Here is a 26,797-nt window from a genome sequence, read left to right as displayed (position 1 = left end):
CCAGAGGAGCCGTCTCTCCTCCGCGTGTCTTCGGCGCTCTCTCCATTGTCTCTGTCTTTACAACAGGTTTGGGCTCTGGGAAGACTGGGGGTGCAGGGCTACCCCAGCCCAGGCTTTCTTGTGGCCGCCTCCCTTCTTCTGGGTGTGCGTGCCTTCTGCTGCTTTTATTCCGGTTCCTCTGGAGCTAATTCCCCCGCAGAGCAGCCTCCAGGCAAGTCCACCCCCTCCTCTGGCTCCCCTCCCGGCTGGCCGCTGCCGGGCTCTGCGTGTGGGAATGGTGTGCGCATTGGAGGGTCCAAGTTCTTCACGTGCCAGGGGGGTCCTCCCTTTTTTTTCTTAGGCAACCAAATCCTACTAATCCTACTAATCAGTAAATCTGAGGCAGCGGCAGGAGAGACAAACGCTATTTTCCCGCTTGATTCCCAGAACCGCTTCAATTTTTATTTTTATTTTTAAAGAGGGAGACGATGGACTGAGCAGATCCACACCATGGAGTCTCGGGTCTTACTGAGAACATTCTGTTTGATCCTGGGTCTCGGAGCAGGTGAGTGGCCCCAGAGCTGGGGCAGGGGGAAGGGGTGACCCGGCCTCGGGGCAGCCCCCGTTGGCTGGGGTTGTTCACCTGGTTTTTCCTCCACTTGAAGTAGGTCTGGAGTGGGAAGCTTCGCATAGGGGCGGGTTTGGATTTGGGTTTTTTTCTGTGCTTGTCTTGGAGACGGCAGGGCAGGTCACACCCCAAGTCCAGGGTCTGAGGGCCTTAGGGGAAGTTTGCACCCAGAGGGGTTTAAAGTAGGTCACAGAGATGGAACTGGGTGCTCCACTATTTAAAGCTTGGCTGTTGATCTCAGGTAAGGCTCTCCGCGCGGCAGAGCAGGGAGTCGCCTCTCCTCTTCAGTTCCCAATGTTGTTTCCCAGACGCAGTTCTTTGCTTTTCTGGAGGAAGAGCCATGCATTTTGACGGAGCTTTTCTTTCTTTCTTTTTTTTCCACCCTCAAATCCCACTCCCACCAGTTTGGGGGCTTGGTGTGGACCCTTCCCTACAGATTGACGTCTTAACAGAGTTAGAACTTGGGGAGTCCACGACCGGAGTGCGCCAGGTCTCCGGGCTGCATAATGGGACGAAAGCCTTTCTCTTTCAAGGTATGAAGAGCTTGCTGAGTCTCCTGCGCCGGTAACCCCACAGGAGTTGGCCTCGCCACTCCTCCGTATTGCCTCCTGGATGACATTATCTGAGCTGAGGTGGGGAGGGGTTAGTGTGAAAAACACGCACCTTCCATCTCTTTCAAAATTCTTGTTCTTTCTCCTCTCCCACCCCTTCCTCCTTACTTTGTACTCTTGCCAGTTCTAATGGATAGTGCCTTAATTACTGTACAGAAACTCCGATGGCAGATGGTGGATTTTAGAGTCTGGGGAACAATGAATTATAACACAAATGCCTCATTTGGGTAAAATTGATTTAGGTAGGAAATAGGATAGTTTAATCGTAGTTAAGACACTGCTCTCTGAAAGTTTCAGGTACAATGGTGCCTGGTCGGGAGGAATTTCTTTATGTGGGTAGCTTTATCTACTGTGCATCACAAACAATATGTTTGAGACAAGATTCCTCACTGGAAGATCATGATCCTTCCTTTTCTATCAATGCTGGGACAGGGGATAATATTTCTTAATAATTATTTTTAAAATATTTCAAATAAGTGTTAATTCAAAAGTATACCTGTATCACTATGAATTGTATGCTTAGGATTTTAAAACTTTTTTTTTAAAGTCAGGAGACACTGACACAATTGTCTACATTTAAATTGTGTTTAAATATGTTGTTTAGTCAGAAGCAAATTCCAATGCATCAAGCCTCCAACTTTGATTTACTAAAGCTTTTGAAGATTAGATTGGTTTCTGGAAAATTGCTATAATAAAAGTTTCCAAAAGGTAACTAATCACACACAGAAAGACTTGTTTCAAATATGATGAAGTATAGATGAAGGCAAAAGAGAAATGGAGTTTGGTTTAACATATCTGATAGACTGAACTCACCCCACCCAGATTTTTCTTTTGTGATTTTGGTGCCATGATTTTAGAAGAACTGTAACTCATAATTACTAAAGAGTGGGATATGCAAAATAAAACCACTTCAGCAAATCTGCCACCAAGAAACAGGCATAAAATAAAACGCCAGTGTTTCTGTAGTGGTGTTATTGCCTGATACAGCCAGCAAGTGTCACCATGGACAGCAACACCAAAGCTTACCCTGGAAGGAGGAAATTGACATGTGTTGCATTTATTTAAAACAAGTTGCCTCGTATAAGAAATTAAAATGTAATTTTTAGTTTTCATTATGGTGAGGTCACTAAATGTTTTTGTGACAAATATTTCTGATGAAATTTTATTTTTTTACTCATTTTATTTTTATTACGTAAAGGTCTTTTTTTGGGGGGGGAGGGGGTATTGAATCCTTTAAAAATAACGACCAAATCTAGTAAAGGAAATAAAATCAGACTGCCAGAAAAATTCAGAGTAAAATAGAAGAGTCATCAGAGTTAAGCTTCTTTCTTTCTTTCTTTCTTTCTTTCTTTCTTTCTTTCTTTCTTTCTTTCTTTCTATACCTCTGATTTTCAATCCCTGTGAATTGGACAGAAACTTATTTCAGGACTGTCTATCCATGTAACTAGAAAGCTTTACAGAAGCTAAAGCTCCTAATAAATGGTGTTTAAGTGCTGTTACAGTTTTGAAAGGCCCTTTAAATTATATCAGTGTTCTTTATAGCTTCTTCTGAAGAGTGTCCAAGCTGTCACAGACCTCCAGGACTGTGCATTTTATGTTCTGTTGCTAGACAAGTAGACAGGTTCTAAGAAATGGTCTCAAGAGATCAATATCTTTTCATGATTTATTTTAAAGGAATGTTTAGTATTCATTTGTATTTAGAGTGCCAGTTCTTCAAGTTAGCATTGTATTGCAAATACATAAATCTTATGAAATATATATTCTTTGAGTTGTCCATAGTAACTACATATCAGTACACATTGCTGAACTAGCTATTTTGTTTCCTTGTTGGTACAAAGCCCAGTATTTAAAGCAGCAATTTTCAACCATTTTCATTCCATGGGACACAAAACTAATTATCTAAATTCTGCAGTACACCAAAAAATATATTTTTTGCTGATCTGACAAAAAAATAGGTATAATTTTGATTCATTCACCCCAGATGGCTATTGTTGTGTTGACTATTGTCATCTTTTTATTCGACAATCTAAGGGAAAAGAGATCAGTGCCCCTGACTAACTAGTGAGGTAATGCATGTTTAAAACATTTTTGTGGCACACCCGTGTGTCTCTTGCAGCACACCACTCAAAAATTTCTGATTCAGAGTAAATACCTAACAAATAGAGTATATGAGCTTTGAAGAGGTAAAACTTTATTTTCTGCAAAATATGAACTTTATTTCATATAGCCAATCAATCAGCAAGTATTTGCTGCCTGCCACATTCTCAGTAGGCGTGTATTTCTGATGTATTGATTATGTTCTAATGATATTTTTATTCTGAGATTTAGATTCTGAAATGGACAACAGGTAGACCTTTGGCCTTGTATCGTGTTTACTTTGGAAAGGTCTTGTTTTCTGTCATTAGAATGTGGAAACTGTTCTTAAGAAGTCAGTTCTGACTCCCTCCTACTGTTTCACTGGGATTCTGTGGATTTGAGAGAGACAAAAGCTTTCATACTCTGAAGATTTTGTGGATTTAATTTATAGTGAATTGCGGGTGATGCAGATATTTTTGTATAGTGTGTAAAATGTCATAGCAAAAATAATTAACAAACTGCAAAACCTGTGAGATATTCTCAGATTTCAAATAAACTTATTAGATAAGTTACTTTAAGATATCAGATATGTTTTTTTTTTCTTTTTTTAAAAGACTGCAACCTGGCATATGCCCTGACTGGGAATTGAACTGGGACCTCTTGGTGTAAAGGAGAATGCTAAATCCACTGAGCCACACAGGCAGGGCTCAGATATGTTTTAAATAGGTGAAACAGATTTTGAGCCATTAAAATTTTCCTGCAGGAGTATAATCATTTTCTTTTGTCTCTTAGCTTGTAAAATAAGCTCAGTATATAGTTTCCCAACGATTTTTGCTCATTTAATATTGCTTTTCTTTTAGACTATTTCAGTCTTCTCTTTAGAGATTTTTAAGATACTTTCAATTCCGTACTTTTTGAAACTGTAAATAATTTTTTTAAATTGTTGTGCAGTATGAATCTACTATTACTTAATATATTTTATTATATATGCATTCAAAGTAAAAATATGTTCATAAGTCTATTCTTACTCCAGTGTAAGAAAACAAGAGTGAAATTGGGCATTTGGTGGTGGGTCATTGGCAGAGGTAACTGCAGTAAGGAAACTGAGGTGATAGTGGATATTTGTCTTCATTATGATGGTCAGTGAGCCTACGTGTTCTTAGGGACAGTGGTCATTGTCTCCAGCAGAATAGAATAACACAATAACTAAGAGATGGGCTTATAAACCAGATTGACTCACGTGGAATCTCATTTGCCATTCTACTATGGTGAAGTTACTTAATTTCTCCAAGCTTTTACCCTCAATTATAAAATTAATGTTGTTGTAAGAATTAAAGAAGACATGTTTATTCAGTCAAATAAATTTTATTGTTCAATTACTGCTCTGCTAGCTGTTGGGCATATAACAAATGAAGAAGTGAGAACTTTGCTTTCATTGTGGCTTGAAAATCACATAGATAATTTAATCACTATCAAGGCAAATGATATGAAGAAAAACTAAGGGTGTAATGGGACTCTATATTCCCATTTAGGAAGTCACAAGATCTAGGAAACTGTCTTTGAAGAAGAGTCATTTCAGCTGATGGCTGAAGGATAAATAAGAGTAGTCTGGAGAAGAAGTTCTGTGGAGATTCAGAGAGGGAGAGTAAGGAAGGCAAAGGAAATAGTGGAAACAGAGATTCTGGAATGAGCATGGTGCATTTGAGAAAAAGGAAGAAATCCAAACTAGTGAAAACATAGGGTTGTGCTATGAAATGGAGCAAATGAAAAAATCGGAGACCAGGTTATGTGGTAGGTCATATTAATATGGAAGAATTAAAAATTTATCATTATACATAGATATATTGTGGTGGGCAGAATAATGGCCCCTCAAAGATGTTCGTGTCCTAATCCTGGGAACCAGAGAATATGCCATATAATATGTCAAGGGGGAATTAAGGTTGCACATAAGATTAAGTTGACAATCAGCTGACCTTAGGATAAGGAAACTGGGAATATTTGGGAAGGCCCCATGTAATCACAAAGAGGCTTTAAATCTAGAAGAGGGAGGTAGAAGAGTCAGTGTCAGAGTGATGCAATGAGAGAATGATGACACCTGCCATTATTGGCTTTGAAGATTAAAATGGACCATAAGCCAAGGAATGTGGGCAGTCTTGGGAATTGGAAAGGCAAGAAGATGGCTTTTCTCTTAGAGCATCCAAAAGGAACATAGCACTACTGACACCTTGATTTTAGCCCAGTGAGATTCACTTTGGACTTCTGCTCTCCAGAGCTGTGAGATAATTTTTCTCTATTCAAGACACTAAGTTTGTGGTGATTTGTTATAGTAGTAATCAGAAACCAGTACAGATTTTGATACATGGAAGTGGGGGGCTGCTGTAAGAAACACCTAAAAATGTGAACTTGGCTTCGGGTTTGGGCAATTGGCAGAGGCTAGGAGAATTTTGAAAAGCATGATAGAAAATGTCTAGATTTTTCTGGAATAGGCTGTTAGTAGAAATACAGATATTGGTGATTCTACTAGTGAGGACTCAGAAGAAAATGAAGAGTATGGAAGAGAAAAAATGAAGTCACCTTAGAGAATGCTAAAATTATCGTGGACAGAGTGTTGGTAGAAATATGAACATTAAAGGCGCTGCCACTGAGGGCTGAGCTAGACCTCAGGAATGTGCTGTTGGACATTGGAGGAAAGGGAGTCCTGGTTGTGTGGCGGCAGGAAGCCAACTGAATTGTGCCTTGCAGTTACGTGGAAAGTGAACTTAAAATAATGAATTTAGATATTTAGTGGAACTGAGGTATATGCAAAGTTTTGAAGGTATAGCCTGGCATTTAAATTTTTTTATTTTATTTTATTTTGCTGCTCATAGTATAATGTGAGAGCAGAGAGATAGATTGGGGGAAAGAAAGGTTAAGGAAAAAGGAACCAGAACTGATATTTGCAAAATTTTCAGCCTATCCAGGTTGAAAAGATGCTAAAATGAGGAGATTCACTGTCAAGAAAGCTTGCTCTGGAGAGAAAGCTAATGGTGTAGCTGGAAATCCTTTTGCTAGTACCTCAGAAATAAGGTCAAAATATTTAGTCACATAGAGGGTCCTTTTAAGAAACTGAACCATGTGGCTCATGGATTACCCCAACATCTCAGAGCAGAAGCAGTAATAGAAATGGATTTATTCAGGAATTATCTGCAGAGAAACCTTTTTTTTTTTAATTAAAAAAGCTTTTTATTTTTAGTGAATTTATTGGGATGGCACTGGTTAACAAAATTATACAGGTTTCAGGTGCACAATTCTAGAACACATCATCTGTACACTGCCTTGTGTGTCTGCTACCCCAAGTCAAGTCTCCATCCATCAACATTTATCACCTCGTACCCTTCTCCACCTCTCCCCAGCAAACACCACACTATTATCTGTGTCCATTAGGGTTTTTTTTTATTTTTTTGTTTTTGCTTATACCTCCACAGCTGTCATCCTCTCTATCTATGAGTCTGTTTCTATTTTGCTTGTTAGTTAATTTTTCTTCATTAGATTCTACATATGAGTGAAATCATATGGTACTTGTCTTTTTCTGACTGGCTTATTTCACTTAGCATGATGCTCTTCAGGTTGATCCATTGCTGTCACAGTGTGTAAGATTTCCTTCTTTTTGACACCCAAGTCATATTCCATTGTATACCATAGCTGTTTCATCAACTCATCTGCTGATGGACACTTGGGCTGCTTCCAAATCTTGGCTATTGTAAATAACACTGCAATGAATATATTCTTTCTGATTGGTATTTTGGATTTCTTCAGATACATTCCCAGAAGTAGAATTGCTGGGTCATAAGGCAGTTTCATTTCTAATTTTTTGAGGTAACTCCATATTACTTTCTACAGTGACTATACTAATCTTAATTCCCACCAACAGTACACAGGGTTCCCCCTTCTCCACATCCTCACCAGCACTTGCTGTTTGTTGATTTATTGATGGTAGCCATTCTGACAGGGAACCTTTTTTCTAGCAGAGAAAATCTCCATGATACACATGGGAGACCCATAGGTTATTGAGAATATTATATCAGCAGAAACACTCCTGGCTTGTCCTGAAAGGGGAAATGAGAAGGGGTAATGAAAGAAGGGTTTTCGATCCCAAAAATTCTACAAGCAAGAAACAGGCTGATTTAAGTGTTTAATTGCAAACGTGTACCACCTGCACTGGAAAAATAACATTGGCTCAGAAGGCAGAGCTAAGAGCCCAGAAGGTGGAGCCAAGAACCACAGACCTTGAAACCAAATGCAGTTTTCTTGGCTGGATTTCAAAATTGCATAGGTCTGGTGTCTAATTTTCTTAACTTCCATTTTCTCCCGTTTTGAATGGCAATGTCTATGACTTATCTGATGTCTCTTTTGGGAGCAGATAACTTATTTTTTGAGTCTCATAGATTTACAGATGGAGAGGAGTTGTGCCTTAGAAGGGATTACGCCCAACACCTCATTTATACCTAATTTAGATAATGAAATTTTGGACTTTTGAATTGATAGGAATTTAGACCAGGTTTAAACTTTGAGTTGATATCTAATGGGTGGAGACTTGGGGACTGGGATGTATTTTGCATATGGGAGTGTATTTGTAGGGTGGTTAGTAACTTGAACTGGCCAGTTTAAGGCATCCTACTCATTTGGGGCCTAAAATGGTTTCTTACATATAAAGTCAGAATCTTCATACTAAATTCTGAGTCTTTTTAAAAACATATGTTTTTATTAATTTTTTAGAGAGAGAGGCAGGGAGGAAAGGAGAGAGAGAAACATCAATGTGAGAGAAACACTTTGATCAGCTGCCTCCTGCATGCCCCCTACTGGGGATCGAGCCCTCAATCCAACATGCATCCTGATCTGGAATCGACCCTGGACCTCCCAGTCCGTGGGACAGTGCTCAATCCACTGAGCCCCACCAGCTGGGCAAAATTCTGAGTTTTTAAGGGATTCTCATCATCATTTAACTATGAGCTCATGCTGAAAATAAAGTATAATTAAGTGCTGGGCTTTTTTATTGTATTCCTATTTCAAAAATATAACTCTCCCTCAAAAGGCTAATCCACTGGTAGAAAGGGAAAAATTAGAAAGCGTGAATATTTTGAAAGTAGAATGGATAGCACTTATTATGGTGTTTGGCCCCCGGTGAGTGTCGTAGCAATAATTATGGACAGGGACAGGCGTAACTAGAAGTCTCCTGTCAAAAATGCCAGGGCCCTGGCCTGGTAATTCAGTTGATGGGAGTGTCGTCCTGATATGCCAAGGTTTTGGCTTCAATCTCTGGTCAGGGCACATACAAGAAGCAACCACCGAATGCATAAATAAGTGGAACAAGAACTCTCTCTCTCATCAATAAATAAAACTATTTTTAAAAAAGTGGCAGGGATCTCTGCAGGATGTTTGATTTGGAAGGAGCTGGGGCAATCTTGACCAGCTCTTGCAAGTAGATAACTGTGATTGTCACGGCTGAGGTGCACCCTGGAGAATGGCTGAAGTGAAGGGCCTCTGCCTTTCTTTGCCTGTATCTTTCCCCCTCCCAGCTCACACTTCTCTTGCTGGTCCCAGAACCCATTCTTGCACACATCTATTCTCTGTTCCATTCTTGTTGTTATTTGTCCATACTTCAGTACCTGCTAACTGACTTGGGTATTAGACATGAAGACATTGTGGTATGATATTTCCTGTTGATTTTACTTAAATTTATTAAATATTTATTGTACTGCTTCTGTGTGTAAGGATGGGACAGAGTGTAATGGATGAAGGAACATGTCTACATAAATTATTACAGAAACTGAGATTTGGCATTTTATCCTAAAGAGTGAAACTAGAAACTATAGAAATCATATGTCCTTGTCTATATCTGCAAAATGTAGGTAATCATCTAAGTATGAGCTAATTATAAGAAGAAATAGGGTAAAAACAAGTGCTGGGTATTTTTGTTTGTTTCTGCAAAAAAAAGCCGAGCCCTTTCTTAACCTTTCATTGTAAAATATTTCTGTTTTGAGGTATTTATAATTCTTGTCAAATTTTTAATTTTTTATATTTAAAATTTATCATTATGAGTTGGTGTCTTTGTGTTTCATTTGAGCACTTCTCTGACAATGGTTTCATTGGCTTCATGAAATCTTTCTTTTGCTGGGTTTCAGTTTAAAAAACTGATATTGAAGAGACAGATGCCAGTCTATGTAGAAACTCATTTTATAAGCAGTTTGTTAGTGGATATATATTTAATGATGAGTTTTGCCTCTCTGTATTCATTGAAACGCAAATACAGACCACTGTAATGAAAAAGAACGAGGGACAGAGCTCATGGGAGAAAAAGGTGGAGCGAGGCTCTGCCCTTTCTCATTTGGCCAGCTGCCAGAGACTGGGCGTGGACAGATCTGCTTGGAGCTGTTCTTGATGCCACTTCTGCCAATAGTCTTCATTCTGGGGAAGGTATGGAATCCCGGCAACCTTGCACCTCTCCCTACAAAGGGAAGATTCAGAATGAGGACAGCAAATCATTGCTCTGAAAGGTCACTCTACAGGTGTCGACAACGGGGAAAAGTGATGGATGCAATTCTAAGTTCATGTTGATGTGCAGTAGTAGTTTGAGCATGGGCTTCAGAATGAGGCATCTGGGGTCCAGATCTAGTCTCCTTCATTCACCAGTTGTGTGAACTTGATCTTGTTGCTGATCTCTGCTTCAGGTGAGACAACAGTACTGCTTCTCAGGGTTAATGTCTAGATTATCTAAATACAATTGCCTAACATTTACTAAACATTTAGTATATTTTAAATATCATTTTTATTTTGGAATTAGCTTAGCACCAGGTCATGCTCGCTTGGATTTTTTTATTGGCTCTCAGGTAGAAATGCTGGATTTTGTGGAGCAGCTAAAGTAAGGCAACTTTGTGTGATGGAGGACAGGGGAAGGTGGACTGGACTGGGGGCAGAAACTGGCCCTGAAGCCTCTTGTCTGCTTTTGCTGCTTGGGTTGTTGAGGAGAGGAGGCTATTCGGATTCTGGCGGAGAAGGATGAGAGTGGCCAATTCAAAGAGGAAGGAGTGTTATCCGCTCTTGCATCGCCTTCGGAAGTAGGGAGGAGCACAGAGAAAACCAACAAAGAAAATTTGGGGTGTAGCTCCTCTACAGTCACCCCAACACATTACTTTTCAAACATATTCAAAATTTATCTTTGATTTTGAGTATATGTTATAGAGATGGTAGAAATATTGAGAACCAACAACATAGTTGTTTTACCTGTCTGGGTGATCTTGGAACCCTTGGCAAGGTGAAGCGGTGGCCTGTTGGCGAGAGCTGGTGGAGGAGGATAGGATTTCAGGGAACCTCTAATGACGGTGGCTAAGAGCCAGTGTGATGTTGGCAGAACTGTGGGGTGGTGCGTGGCCCCTCTGTGAATTGGACTTACTTTCCCTATATTTACTGCGACTTCTTTGGCTCTTCTCTTGAATATCTTGCTGGCATTATTGTTTATTTCTATAGTTTGATGTCTCTCTTGTCAATTTTTATTCCAGTGGCACCTGGGACTCTGGTTTTTAAGTGATGTGGTATCTTCTCCCCCTTCTGAGACTGCCGTTCTCAGGGAAAGGATGGTGCTCTGTTTCTGGCAGCCAGCAGCTCCCTGCCAGGTGCTTCTCTGGGTTGTTCTTCCTTGTTCTTTTTCCTGACGAGTTTTTACATGTCTTCAGCACTCAGCTAAGATGTCACTTTGACTACAAATCAAATCTTTCCTTTGGTGGAATTATTGCTGCTTTCCTGTTCTGTTTTAGTATCCTCTATTAAAACAACCACCTCACTGCATCATAGATCGTTTTTTATATAAAACTCTGACCCTTTTCTTTTTTTTGCTGCTACTTCTCTGGTCCAAGCCACCACCATCCTTCATCTGGATTACTGCAGTCTTTCTGCTTCTACTCTTGCTTCCATGCAGTCACTCTCTATATATTGTTAATCCTCATCCAAAATTATTTTCCCATTGTTTTTTCTTTCTTTCTTTCTTTCTTCTTTTTAGAGGAGTGGGTGGGAGGAAGGGGGAGAGAGAGAGAGAGAGACATTGATTGGTTGCCTCCCGCTCAACTTTGACTGGGGCTGAGATTGAAGCTGCAACCCAGGCACATGCCCTTGACCAGAATCAAACCAGCAACCCTTCCATCTGAGTGCCAATGCTGTAACCCCTGAGCCAAACTGGCTAGGGCCATGCAGTCTATTGTTAACATTGTCACTAGAATCCTTTCAAAATATAATACATATCGAGTTACTGCTTTGTCCCAAACTTCTAGTAGTTCCCTATTTCACTCAAAATAAAAGTTCTTATTATGCCTTACAAAGACCTATATGAATACTCCCGCCATCACCCCATGATTTTTCTGGTCTAATCTGTCCTCTCTCTCTTGCTCAGTTTGCCTTAACCCCACTTTCGTCTTTGCTGTTCCTCAATTAGACAAGGTCCTTTTCGCCCCAGGGCTTTTGCATTGACTGCTCTTCCTGGATGCTCCCCCCACAGATATCTGTGTGTTTTCTTCCTTACTTCCTTTAAATGTTTACTCAAATATCCAGTTTTTAATGAAGCCTACTCTGACCACTGAGTAAATTTCAACTTGTCTTCTACCCCACACGTATTTTTGATCTGTTAGTTTCTATAATATTTGTCATCTAACATGCTTACCAATAAATTTGTATTTATCATATAAATTTACTTATTTATTATTTGAATTGTTTATTATCTGTCTCCCCTGCTAGAAAGTAAGTTCCATAAGGGCAGAGTTTTTTTGAATGTTTTATTCACTGATATGCAACCCAAGTGTCTAGCAGGTAGTGAGAACACCATAAATATTTGTCATGTGACTGTACTTGCCATGCTGACTAGATTTTGATCTCCCTGAGGCTTGGGACTCTGCCTTGTTCTTCTTGTAGCTCCTGGCCTAGCATGGTGGCACACGTAGTATGCTTCAGTAAGCCATCGGTGAGTATTTGTGGCACTGAACTGAGTCCATTTATTCATGGCAAATCTGATTTTATTTTGGTGACATTATTATGGTTTATATTTATGTAACTTTAACAAAAGCAGAAGAGATCTTGTTCTAAATCAAAACACCTACTTTCTTCTCTAGACATAAGAAGGAGGATTGAGAGGCATGGGGGACAGGTAGTTCTTTTGTCTTCGTGCTCTGAATTATTCTAAGAAGGCTCTTCTCCACCTCGAGATGGAGTGGGCCACAGAGGAAACAGCAGCTTGTTGAAGAACCTGGACATCCGGAATACTTGTTGACAGTAAGAGTTCAGGATTTTGGTTTGAAGTATTGTGAATTCAACATTTAGCAGAGGAACTCATATTCATATGGAAGTACTGAGAAACATTTCAAAGTCAAATAAGGATAACTGTGGCTTATTGATGCTATGGTACTTCTCCACAATGCACACAAATGAAACAAACTGGAGAGGACAGCAACCAGGGATTTGAAAGATTTGGAAATCTATCAAATGTGGGATGGTTGATAGAGCTTGGAATTTTAGCCTGGAGAATGAAAGACAGCAGAGATGTGGCCAATTTTTTAAAAAGATATTGTGAGGACAGTTATGCAGAGGAGGACTTAGATCTATTTTGTGTAGTTCTAGATCAGTGATTCCCAAATATCAGCCTGATGATCAGTGGTTTGTTCACTTATTTTAAGATTTTATTTATTTTTATTTTTTTATGTTTTTATTGATTTTTTAAATTTAAATTTTTTATTTTATTTTATTTTTCTAGAGAGAGAGGAAGGGAGAGAGAGAGAAACATGGATCAGTTGCCTCCTGCACGCCCCCTACTGGGGATGGAGCCAGCAACCTGGGCATTTACCCTGACCCTGAATTGAACTAAGATCTCTCAGTCCATGGGATGATGCTCAATCAATTGAGCCACACTGGTCATGCTATTTATTTTTGGATCAGTGGTTTATTGACTGCCTTGTTAAAAACACTCCCTGACCCTCCTAAACTAACTAAATTAGAATTTCTGTGGTGAATCCTAGAAATCCATATTTTGAAAAAGTTTCCTGAAATTCTAATATTCAGCCATTGTGTAGAATTCGTAAACCATTGTGTAGAATTCATCTGTCCAATAGCTACTAGCAATGTGAGGATACTGAGCCCTTGAAATGTGTCTAGTACAAATTGAGATGTGCTGTCAATATAAAAAACATATGGAGTTTTGAAGACAGTATAAAAAATTAAAATATCAATATTTTATGTTGAACTTTATGTTCAAATAGTATCTTGAATATACTTAGTCAAATAGATATATTATTAAAATTAAAATCATCTGTTTCTTTTACTTTTTTTAATGTGGCTGGTAGAAACTTAGAATTCCTTTTGTGACTTACATTTGTGGCTCTCACACTTTTACTGGACAGCACTACTATAGAGGTCAAAACTAACATCTATAAAAATACTTAGAAACAGGCAAGTTTTGAGTCAATGTAAGAAAAACATTTTTAACAAAGTTTTTCAAAATTAAGTGGCTTACTTTAAGGAATATCTATACTGTGCTTGTCCATCCATCTATCCATCTAATAAACATGCTTCTAGTAATATTCAAATAGAGATAAAATGATTTTATTTCAGGGAAAATGTTTCAGTTGGTTGGGAATGTGGATAAGACTGAATGATGTCTAAGGTCACTTTAGTTCCAACTGAAAGTAAATTATTGTCTTTTTATTTAATTAATTTTCCTTTTCATTGTAACCTGTTTTCCAGATCATCTTCCTTTTCATCTACCTGACAATCCTTAATATTTCTTTCTAAACAGTTGTTGTTTTTTAAACATCTTGGAATGTTCTAGTACCCTGAAGTTTGCTACTGAGGGATATCCTGTCATTTACTACGTGCTCTGCATTGTATATCTCTTTTAGAAATATTCATTCTTAATGGCAGTGATCCGCTTTATTTCTTCCTTATACTGTTGTTTTAGTGTTTAATCTATTTTGCTTGTCTATTTAAGTGGCGAATCCCCCAGGCAGGCACTAGGCCTAACACATTGTACCGATGGACCATTAAATGTCCCAGAAAGAGTGTCAAACAGATAAGTATTTCAGAGTGGAATACAACCTATATTTTTAGAATTTATTTAAATTTCCAGGAGTGATTGTTAGCTGAACATTCTCACTAAGAGTTGTGTGTGTTGACATATACTTGTAACTGAGCAGAGTTTTTCCTAGAGACTGACAGATTGTTAAAAGGAAAATGAAAAGGCTTATAAAAATGGTTGCTCATTTCTACCAATGGGATGCAGGGGTCCTGGTAACTGAATGTTGAACCTGCTTGTTTCCCACAAGCTTGTTGGCTTTGTTTGGAGGAGGACATGTTGTTTCCTATTACACTTGGGTGTATTTTTACTGCATTTCAACAAATTGATCATTACCTTTGACTCCTGAAAAATGTTTGAAGTACACACCCCCTGCAGGAAAAAATCTGCAGATAACTTTTGACTCACCTATCACTCTGTCGACCCTTATTCCTTGGTATCTGCAGGGAATTGATTCCAAGACCCCTGAGGACACTAAAATCTCTGAATGCGCAAACCCTTATATGAAGTGGCATAGCACAATAAGTGCAGTTAGTCCACCCTCCACATCCAGAAAGTCCCAACCGTGGCTGTGACACCACCGTGACCGTATATTTATTGATAAACATCCATGTGTAAATGGACCTCCGTAGGTCAAACCTATGTTGTTTAAGAGTGAGCTACATGCTATGAACAAAGATTAGTAAGTGTATGAGTACTCCAGAGAGGTAGCTTATTTAATGATATTATCATTCATATGTTGTTTTTTCTTCTGAGACTGATTTTCAAAAGTTTTGTTGAAATGTAATTATTAAGGTTATTGCTTTTGTTCATACTTTCTATTCCCTGATGTTCACAGTGAATTTATATAGCATACTTAATAGATAATTTAATTCAAGCATCTTAGAAAAGCACTGTGACTCTAGGCTTTGTGTTTTTTCCTTTCAAATGAAAGCAGAGGGATTTTTCACTCCAGGAGGAGAAACACCATGCCCCCAATAAAGAGGAGAAATGCTTTAAAATGTCTCAAAGGAGGGATTGTTGAATCCAAATTTAAGTGCAAAGAATCCAAACTTGGATTTGTCTAGGGTTTTAGTTTATTTATTGTTTTATTATCATTCTGAAAGAAAACTCACAGAAATGAGTTTACAAAATTCCTTTAACTTAAAAGTTAATGGTTGGGCCCTGGCCAGTTTGGCTCAGCAGTTAGAGCCTTGGCCCGAGGACCAGAGAGTCCCGGGTTCAGTTGCAGTTTGTCCCCGGCTTGGGTTGGGGTCGTGAGGGTGGCAACCAGTCGATGTGTCTCTCTCACATCGATGTTTCTCTCTCTCTCTCCCTCCCGCTCCATCTGAAGATAAGTGTAAAAAAAACAGAGAACAACAACAACAACAACAAAAAACTCATTAAGGGTTGGAAATTGGGACTCATTTTAATTGGACTTTTAATATTTCTAAATCAAATCTGGGTTATTTTTACCATATTTCTTACCAAATTCTTCCTGAAGTTTGTCACTTATTTCCATGATAAAAAACAATCCTGAGAAACATGACATTGTTTTAAGTTATACATTTTATAAGACTATCAAGTTATGGGTTAAAATCAAGAATTATTTGAAGTTGAAATGAATTGGATATAAGAACTTGAGTTGGAGAATGAAGTCACAGTATGGGACTTTATAAGAAATGAGACCTGTAGAGGGAAGGGAAAGAAGCCAGAATGGATGTGTATTTATTGCCAGTCACCTTGAAAAGACGAAGACTCTGATGCAGAGGTCAGTTATTAAAAAGTTGCTACAAACATTTCATTATCCTTATCATAGATGCCTCTATGCAACAAAGCATCTCATAGTACGTTTTCATCTCTTTGCTGCTGTGGTTCCAATTTTTAATAATTGGCTTGCATTTCCAGTGAAAATAGTATAATTTAAAGTATTATTTGATAACACACTTCCAAATTAGAATATGTTTCAGAGACTAATGGGAAAACTGAGTGCTCCCTCTGCATCACTGGCCAGGCAGGAAACTATCGAGTGGGGAGAACCTACCTATTTAATGGATGACCACTTTCTGTTATTTTTGTCAGCAAATTAATAAAGTCAAAGAGTGAAATTGGGAAAAGGCCAGTTAGACTGTGGAGACTTGCAGGTTCAGTCTTGTGTCCAAAACTTCCCAGGACTGATGTTAATTACACAGGCATTGGACAGGAAAAAGCAGGGTTTCAAGTAGAAACTGTCCTAGCTGCCTTCTGAAGAAACGGAGGGAATGTTTAAACCGTAGTCATCTGTGTCACAAAGCTTTCCTCTCGTGGGAAAACCAGAACAGAGGTGCAAACACAGAATTACCTCATTTTAGACTTTCTGCAGTTTTCAAGCACATAACAAACGTGTCGTACTGGCAGATACAGGAGGGTTCATTTTCTTTCCACACTATCTTAATAGCAGGAGCAGACAAGGGAAATGTAACTTGTTACATTTTTTTCAATAGTATATGTTGAAATATGACTCCACAGAAGAAAATTTTCAAATCATTAAAATGAGATACAGATTTTTAGGGCAAATATTCTCCATTAAAAAAAAAAAAGGTAAATCTAATGCTCTGTTGATATAAATATGTTTTTATTGATTTTTAGATAGAGGGATGGGGAGAAGGAGAGAGAGAAATATCACATTGGCTGCTTCTTGCACACCCCCTGCTGGGGAGCGAGCCCACAACTGGGGCACGTGTCCTAACCAAGAACCAAACCGATTACCTCTTGGTGCATGGGACAACACTTAATCCACTGAGCCACAGTGTCCAGGCAGAATACATTTATATTTTAATGAATTAAATGGAGAGGACTCGTAGAACAAATCTGTAAAAATATGAGAGAAGACAATAGAAAACAGGACATAAATGTTCTACGTTCTTGCTACAGAAAGACTTTTAATTCAAAAAGTAAAATGAAATCTATTTACAAATGAAAGATAAACATTTTTCAAGGACAAAACCTGCCCTTGTGGCATTGTAGGTATTGAGGAAGAACAAAATATGGCATCAGATGCCACAAAGCAGACTCAACTGTCACCCTGTGATGCATGGGAAGACCTGGGTCCTGCTGCCTCTGGACCTGGGCCTCGCCAGTGCAGTTTGCTGCCAACGCTTTAAACTGAAATAGGCCATTTTGCACATGGCAGATCATCCCTCTGAAGGAGGAATGGGGTTTATAATAAATGTTAGTCCACCACTATTTCCTCCTCCCGATAGACCTATTAAGCTTTTTATTTGCATTTCGATTTTGAAAGCACTCTCATCTTCAAAGCTATAGTTTAAGTCCATCTAAAGTAATAGCTCTAAATAAATTACTGGTAAAAAGTGAAAATGACAGCAAAGTCAGCAGGACGCTAAGGAAGATTTGAACAAGGCAATACTTGACTTTGTCTATATTATTCTGTTTAGATCACCAGGTACTAATAATGGTTGGTTATCTGATTTTTGTATGTACATATCTTGTTATTGACATGCAATCAGAAGCAAAGAATCCAAATTTGGTCTTGTCTGAAGTTTTAGTTCCACTTAAAAAAAAGTAGGTTTTTATTGATTTTTTTTAGAGAGAGAGGAAGGGAGAGGGAAGAAGAGAGAAACATTGATTGGCTGCCTCAGCCCATCCCCTACTGGGGAATGAGCCTGCAACCCGGGCTTGTGTGCTGACTGAGAATTGAACTGGTGATCTCTTGGTGCATGGGACCATGCTCAAATAACTGAGCCACACTGCCGGGCTCATGGTGCACTTCCATTCTGAAAGAAAATGCATAGAAATGACTTTACCAAATCTCTTACTAAATTCTTCCTGACGTTTACCATTAATATTTATTTATGAATGTGAATTCTTTACTTCTCTTGATTTATTGTGGTTGATGGTGGTGGTTGGGTGAGTTTGGAAGACTAACCCAATCAAATATTGTTTACTATGTCCAGGATAGTAGTATGCTAACCAGATGGATTCAGGTATTCTATTAAAAACAATAAGTGTTTAGGGATTTCTTGTTGATTATTTGAGTAATAAAAAAATAAGTGTTGAGAAAGTACTTGATGAACACAATATGGATAGCATTCTAGCCTAATTTTATTGATAGTTATATAAATATGTAATATAATGTAGATATTTTAAGTATACTCCATGTAAGATAATTAGACTCCCATATCCTGATAACTTCATGAGCCAAATCATATTTGTCTGTTTCATCTAATCCAATCTAGATTTACTGCTCTACTCTTGAATTGCACTTTATCCTTACTGATCTCTTTGGCTGTTCTTGCTCATTGATGTCTACATTATTGTCATTATTGCCAAAGGTTTATAGAGCCCCTTTAGGAGTATGGTCCATTTTATGTAATTGCCAAGGCTTTGTTGCAAGTTCCTATCATTTCAAATTATTTGTTCATTTATTTAATAGACCCCTTTGACAAATAGGGATATTTAATTTTGATAAAGTTCAATTCATAATTTTTTTATGGTTTATGCATTTTGTGTCTTGTCTAAGAAATTTTATATCCAACTTTAAAATCCTCTTAATTTGTGAATTCCTTTTTTCCAACATGTAAATTCAGCTTAGAGAAACAGACCTAAATCATCTTAGACATTTTAAAGCAAACTGTCACAAAATTATTGCCTACATGGGTCAGGTAAGTAACATACATGAATTCACCACTGAACCAGGTATGAGATTATCAGTAGTGATGTCAGCTGCTAAATGAAAAGTGCAGGCTTCGCTTACAGCTGTTCAAATTCCAATTTACATGTCTGGACATGGGTGGGCTGGTGAGAGGTTGTGACCTCTGCCTTAAGGAGTTGTTGAACTAGATTTTTATTAAATGATTTTTGTCTAGTGACCTCTGCTTAAAGCATGCACTTTTTTCTGGTGAAAAGAAGTAATCAGTCTGTCTGTTGATTTAAAAAGCCCAGTTTCTCTGATAGTCTGCACCTTCAGCTTTTTCTAAAATTATGATGGCTCACGAGGAGAAGGGTATGGCTTTGGCGCCTTCACACCTAAAGAAGGAGTATCCTCTGCTTCCTATCTCTGGAGTGTGCATATGCTTGTGTGTGTGTGTGTGTGTGTGTGTGCATGTGTTCACATGTGCATGCTCACATGCTCACACATGCATGTCCTGTGTCCCTCTCTGCTACTCTCTGGAGTGCTGTCCTATGCCCACATGTAGCTACTTGTTCTGTTGGCAGTTGTGGCTCTAGTCTGTGCTCTAGTTATTGGTTAGCTCGGACAGAGACCACTGGTATTGTTTGACTGCCTTATCTGAGTCCAGCTGGTGCTATGGAGCCTCCCGAGGCTGGGCTCCAACTTCCATTTGATTGTAGCCTAGGAGGGTAATCGGCTCCTCTGTGTCACTCTCTGTAAAGTCACCTCACTGCTTCTCTCATATGTGCTCTGGCAAGGTCCCTCGCCAGATCTTGGGAAAAATAGGTGTCAACACATCCCTCTTCCCTAACCTACTGCACTTCCAAGTTTCCTTTGATGTAGCTATGCCCCAAGCTGATACAGTGCAACCTCAAAGCCATTACCTTCCCAGCTTCAAAGTGGAGTGGGCAAGAGCCCTCTGCTGTCCTTGGTTCCCTTATTTTTTAATGCAACTCCCTCTCTCCAGATCAAAGTCCCAAAAGAGGATAATCTTTATTCTTTGCTCCTCTTTTTATTTTCTTCACAAGTCTTCACAGCCTTTTAAGGGGTGTTTATTAATTTTATTTTATTTTTAATGAATAGAAATATTCTCCCTTCTCTTTTCTGCTGTCGTGGGTGGAAGGGTATATTTAGTACATTCCCAAGAAACTGAGCCACATTCAACAGGATTGGCTGTTGGTAAATACATGTAAGAACTCAAGAAATTTATAATATTCTCCCTGGAGGTAGTAGCAGGCTTGCAAGGCTATAGTCTTTCTGCAAAATCTTATTTTTGAATGAAAGATGTTGAATATTACTTAGACTTTTTTTTTTTTTTTTTGCATTTCTTCTGTACTGAGGCAAAATCTTCCTCCCAGGCAGAAGAATACTGAGGCCAGCTAAGGGGAATGCATTTTGTTTTTTGTTTTAATCCTCACTCGAGGACATTTTTGCATTCATCTTCAGATTGAGCAGGAAGGAGAAAGGGAGGAAGAGAGAGAGAGAAACATCAATGTGAGAGAGACACATTGAGTGGCTGCCTCCCACACAACCCCAACAGGGGCCGGGGACAAACTGCAACCGAGGTACATGCCCTTAGTGGGAACTGAACCCAGGACTCTCTGGTCCGTGGGCCAACACTCTAACTGCTGAGCCAAACCAGCCAGGGCAGGTGGAATGCCTTTTGAAAGGCACATTATTAATTGATAAAACAGTATCCCTGTTACACATAAGAAAATTGAAACAAGTCCATTGTGGTAAATCTACTATATTAGTCTCAGTGGAATTAAAGAGTAGATAGTAATAAGATATACGATCATAATACTCAAGGACTATGCACCTGAGTTTGGAAGATAGGATTAATACACATGTAAATAAGATAATCTAATACACTTACTTCATAAAAATGAGGATTCCCATACTCCATTCTTTACCCTGTGTGCATTTTTACTGTACCAGTGAACTAGGCATGGGTGAGTTACTGCCCTGCCAATGGTAATAATGGTGACAGTGGTGACTACATAAGTGAGTCCCTAGCCCATTACTTTGGTCCTCTCCTGGCCTGTCCACTCTGGAGCTATTAGAAGCATAGGATGTTGTAATGGTCTGACTTCCAGCAACCGGCATTTTATACGTAGGGGAACACTTTCCCTGGTGATAGTCTCCTTCCTTTTCTTCTGCTTCCACAAGATATACTGGGACTGAAAAGCTACCTTCAAAAGACCTGTGGCCAGTACTGCCTTCAGAACACTATTGTTGGGAAGTGTCAGAATGCCATGGTAGGCAGATGGTTTTTAATTCTGGAAAGTGGCATAACTGAAAAACCCCAAGTAACTTTTGTATGTATCATACATATAGAAGTCAAATGGAAAGTGAAAGGTCATTTGGGAAACTTGAAAATTATTGGCCTGAGAAAACTATAAAAAGTATGTTACAGGATTTATTTTGCATTGATCATCTTAAATGGGTTCCATTGCTTACAATAAGATGTGATACTGCTCTGGCATATTGTCTGAAAGGGGGGAGTAAGGAAGAAAAATTCAATTTTCTTTTTCACCTGGAACCTGGGCTACTCAACTGTTGCAGCAACTTAAAATGCAAAAGATTGCAGCAGGAAAAACACTGACATGACAGATGATAATGGTTCCAGAGGAACCATGGTGATCAATATTGCTCAGTGAGCCATGGACTGAGGACGCTCTTTGTGGGGTTGATATGATTAGACCACAGTGGCACTAACAAAGCCATTCCCATCTGTGGTATTGAGAATCTTCATAAAACAGAATGTCCATGTTGATGCCGAAACCATAGGCTGCCTGGCAGTACTAGAGTTTTTCCTTAAGATAAATGCATCGTTAAATGTGGATGGCTGCAAAGGAACTTTTGTGGTCTTTGGGGGTCAATAATCTCTAATATATACTTGCATAAGAAACCACAGATGCTATGAGAACATTTTACAGACATCTGGCCTGTAAGTTGTCTCTTAAATGGCCTTAAACCATGTATATGGCCACGTCAGTAACTTCAAGGGATCCACTCCAATCATCAGTCCATATGGCTATTAGTGCTCTTGGTGTAAATGTTCCAAGTCCATTTAAATTATATTAACATTTTTATACATCAGGAATAAGTACTGCCCTAGCTTAGAGTTTAAGTCATTTTTTAATCTCAAGTCTTGGATTTTAAAAGCCTTCAGGATTAAACCATTGCCATAGAGAATAACCAAGGCAGTCAAAGAAAAACTACATCTTGGCTCAAAGATTTTTTTCCCTGGAAATGAAGACAAATTGAATTTTGAATACTTTCTATTAAATGAAATGAATACTTCTTAAAAATTAATGATGCATTTGAGATTTTGAACTAGATTTTAAAATGTAGTACACATATTCGTGCTCATCTTTAAAAATATTTTTTATGTTCTGATTTATATACCGGGGTGGGAAAAAGTAGTTTTACAGTTGTGAGTACACGAAACACAGAGTTAATAAAGCTATTGTAATAATCATAACCTGCATGTGTTTTTCCCCTGTGGACAGCTGTAAACCTACTTTTGCCTACCCCTGTGTAATACAATGCACTGATATGTATCTCAAATCTCATCACTCCAAGTACTCCAACATTTCTCATATAAAAACAGTTTCAAGCATTTTGGGGCCTCTTTCCAGGTGATCCCTGCCACTCTCCTATGCCACCCCCACCTTTGAGGAAACTGATTTCTATAACCATAGCTTGGTTTGACTTGTTGTGAGTGCTTTATATAAAAGGAATAGTATGTAGTTTCTTGTATCTAGATTCCTTTGTTCAGCATCATGTTTTTAAAATTCTTTCATATTGTACACCTGAAACTTGCCCCCTTTTTTCTTTATTTCTGAGTAATATTCCATTGTATAAATATACCTTATTTTTTCCATTTTTTTATTGATAGATATTTGGGTTGTTTCCCATTTTTGGCTATTATGTCTAAAGCTGTTATGGAAATTTCTGTACAAGTCATTTTTGTACATATGCTTCTCTTTTCCTTAGTAAATACTTAGGAGAGGGGTTGCTGGCTCCTAGGGTAGAGGCACCTTTAACTTAATAAGGCACTATTGGAAGGTTTCCTAAGCATGCGGACCACTTTGTATTTAACCAGCAATGTCTGAGCGTTACAGTTGCTCCAGGTCTTCTCTTACATTTGGTGTCATGACGGTGTTGTTACAAGGTTGTTGTTCTAGTGGTATCTCCTCTGGTTTTAATTTGCATTTCGGTGATGATGAATAATGCCAAGGACCTTTTCATATGCTTATTTGCCATTCCTATATCTTCTTTTGTGAAGTTTCTGTTCAGTTTGTTCACTTACATTTTATTGGTTTTTAAAAATTGAGTTTTAGGAGTTCTTTACATATTTTTATTACAAATTCTTGATCATATATATGTATATATACAAATATACATAGTTTCATCTGTAGTTTTCTATTTTATCAATGAAGTCATTTTTGTCAATTAAAACAATGATTTATTTATAAATAAAATGTATGCACATAGATTCTGATGATAAGAAAACCTTTGAAGAAACAAATATTCACCAGGGAATATCGCAAAGTTCCATTCTTTCCAGAATCTTCATTTTCCTTAGTAAGAAAAGACCCACACTTGATGTTTTCTAAATGACTCTGATGCTTGGATTATCAAGCAATGAGGTGCTTAAAGCAAGAAATATTAATATATTGGTGAGTTCTGAATTCATGAACTTTCTGTTTGTCAAGTCTCTTGATGAATAGAAGTTTTAGTTTCTTAGGTTGCTGTAATAAATTACCACGCTCTTTGAGGCTTAAAACATTTATTCTCTGAGATATTTTTTCTTTCACAGTTCTGAAGGCCAGAAGTCCAAAGTCCTGGTATTGGCAAGGCTCTCGTCCTAGCTCCGGTAGCTCATGGCAATCCTTGGTGTTCCTTGGCTCATAACTGCGACTTTCTAATATCTGCTTTCGTCTTCATGTGACCTATTCCCCTTTGTGTGTGGGTGTCTGTGTTTCTGTGTCTTCCTATGTTCACATGGCCTTTTTATAAGGATATTAGTAATTGGATTTGGGGTTCACCCTAATCCCGTATGATCTCATTTTTAACTAATTCCAAGTAAGGTCACATTCTCTTCTGCTGAACATGAATTATTGGGGTACACCATTCAACCCAGTACATTTGCTTATTCTTTTAAAAAATGAAATCTTTTGTTGAACAGAAGTTTTTAATTTTGATGTAATCCAATTTGTTTTTTATTATTATATAGCTGATGCTTTCTGTGCTCTGTTTAATAAATCTTTGCTTAGATATTCTCCTGTGCTTTTTCCTAAAAGTTTTTTTTTTTATCCTCACCTGAGGACATTTTTTCATTTTTTGTTCAGATAGAGCGGGAGGGAGAGAGAGGAAGAGGGAGAGAGAGAAACATCGATGTGAGAGAGACACATTGAGTGGCTGCCACCCGCACAACCCAACCAGGGCCGGGGACAAACTGCAACCGAAGTACATGCCCTTAGCGGGAACTGAACCCGGGTCTCTCTGGACCACAGGCCAACGCTATAACTGCTGAGCCAAACCGGCCAGGGCTTCCTAAAAGTTTTATAGTTTTTACTTTCAGTAGTTTTCACATTAAGGTATATAATGTATATTGAATTTACTTTTGTTTTTATGGTTGGTGATGGCATTCAAGAATGATTTTTTTTTTCCATATGGACATCCAATTTTCTCAGCATGATTTATTGAAGACATTTTCTTTTCCTCATTGAATTGCCTTGGTGCTTTTGTCAAAACCAATTGAACATATAAATATGCTTGTTTCCACACTCTGAGCTATTCTGATACCACACTGTCCTATAAGTCTTACAGTACGTCTTGACATAAGGTAGTATAAGTCTTCCAACTTCCTCTCTCCCTCCCTTCCTTCTTTGTTGGATTTGGTGAGTATAGGTCCTTTGCATCCTAATGGATTTTGTTGTCTTTCCAAAAAAAAAAAAAAATGTTTTTTTTTTTTTTTTTCTAATAGGCAGTCCCTTTACTGGAGGGTTGTCATTATTCCATGAAGGTTTGCTCTTAATAAGGCTCATTAAGGAAGCCATTATTCTTGAGCTAGAGTGGTTTTACTTTGAAGGCTTAGCTTTTCTGAGCTTGAATGCCATTGGATCCAGGGATGTCTCCCTACTTTGGATGCTCATAATCTAATGGGCTCCCAGCACTGTATGACCTACAGAATCTATGGGACATGTTATCTGCCAGTCTGTTAGCATCTCACTCACTGACTGCAGCTTTAGTAATTGGCCAAACTTAGAAATTTACAAGATTCTCGGGACCCCTCTGCAGATTCCTGGAGCTGTACTTCTGCACCTTTCTCTACTCTCTCTGTGCGCTCCGTCTGCTGCTTCTGCCTCGTCTCTAAAGTGTACCCAGGCAGAAAGCGAGGGTCTCTCAAGGATCTTAGCCCTTTGCTCTCTGCTGTCTAATGACTAAAAATAGTTGCTTTCTCTATTTTGTCTAATTTTGTAGGTTTATATAGTAGAGGGTAAATCTGATGGCATTGCTGCATGGTGGCTGGGACAGGAAGTCTGTGGTGTCTTTTTTGGAAAGAAAGATGTAAATAGTATTACTAGTCAATTAGATTCTTGAAGATATCTAATATTTAAGAATTTGATTTATAGAAAGTTGAGACAGGTACAGAAGAAGGAAATGTGAAAAAGACCATGGGGTACAGTTAAAGAAGTTCATTTACTTCTGGCTATCAGGGAGATTGCGGTAATTTTGAAATGTTACTGTAAAGATAGACAATTTCTTTTCCCTTCTATTTGTTATACTTTCAGCTAATAGACTAGGTACACATGTTCACCAGTCTATTTGTTTTAAACTGTTGAATTTTAATAAAATTACTATGGTTTTCCCTCAATAGGTCATTATGCCAACTGAAAAACACTACTTCAGAATATTAAAAACATCTAGCTTAGTGGTCTGACTGCTCCTAGTGTTTGGCAAAAAGACTTATCTTCTTAAATCCAGATATGTAAACAACTGCCTTAGAAATATATTTTCAGTGGTTTATAAGATATCTCTTTTCCATGTGTTTGACCTAGTACTGCTTTGGATAAAAAAAAGAGAGAAAATGAATTGCTACATTTCCTGTAGCACCTTCGACCTACTCATAGTGCAATTTGTTTTAAGCTAGAGATCTATAAGAAAGTGGTTGACATTTCTTTTGGTCAGGGAACCTCTATGTTTGATTGCTTTCTTAGGGTTTGTTAAGAGCAGATACAGTACATATTATGCCATTGAGAAAGAACAACAAAGGGCCTTGCTTAGGAAAGTACATTTCAACACTGAAGCTGTAGATCTGAATTTTGAAGCTACTCTGGGCCAGTTTTGATTTTAATGTTTCGAACGTGGAGAGACATTATCAACCGAAAAGAAAAGCCACTATTTGAAGTGACTGGAATGATTTAGTCAGTAATTCTCAACCGTGTATATTGTATAAACCTTTGTTTGTTTTTAAAATATGATTTTATTGATTTTTTAGAGAGAGGAATGGAGACATAGAAACATCTATATGAGATAGAAATATTGATCAACTGCCTCTTGCACTCCCCCGACTGGGGCTGGAGCCTAAAATGTGGGCATATGCCCTGACTGGGAATGGAACTGGGACCTCTCAGTCCATGGGGTGATGCTCAGTCCACTGAGCCACACTGGGTGGGCTATATAAACCTTTTCTAAGGGAAAAAAATTCTTGGTGTCTGAATTATTTGTATTATAGTCCTCCAAAAATATATCTAAAC

The 26,797-nt window shown here is 38.4% G+C and overlaps 1 protein-coding gene across 1 annotated transcript in view; it reads left to right on the top strand.

Moving 5' to 3' along the window:
- The first annotated feature begins 461 nt into the window (after positions 1-461).
- The window catches only part of NELL2 (neural EGFL like 2), a 329,161-nt gene continuing 302,825 nt past the window's right edge, over positions 462-26,797 (top strand). The window contains exons 1-2 of the mRNA XM_036251838.1: positions 462-544; positions 1,012-1,140. Coding sequence (XP_036107731.1) covers positions 490-544; positions 1,012-1,140 — 184 coding nt within the window. The 5' untranslated portion in view covers positions 462-489. The remainder of the gene's footprint in view (positions 545-1,011; positions 1,141-26,797) is intronic.

Source organism: Molossus molossus, unplaced genomic scaffold (assembly GCF_014108415.1).
Source record: "Molossus molossus isolate mMolMol1 unplaced genomic scaffold, mMolMol1.p scaffold_m16_p_10, whole genome shotgun sequence".
NCBI lineage: Eukaryota > Metazoa > Chordata > Mammalia > Chiroptera > Molossidae > Molossus > Molossus molossus.
The sequence above is the reverse complement of the archived record's forward strand: the minus strand, read 5'-3'. Positions and strand labels throughout refer to the sequence as shown.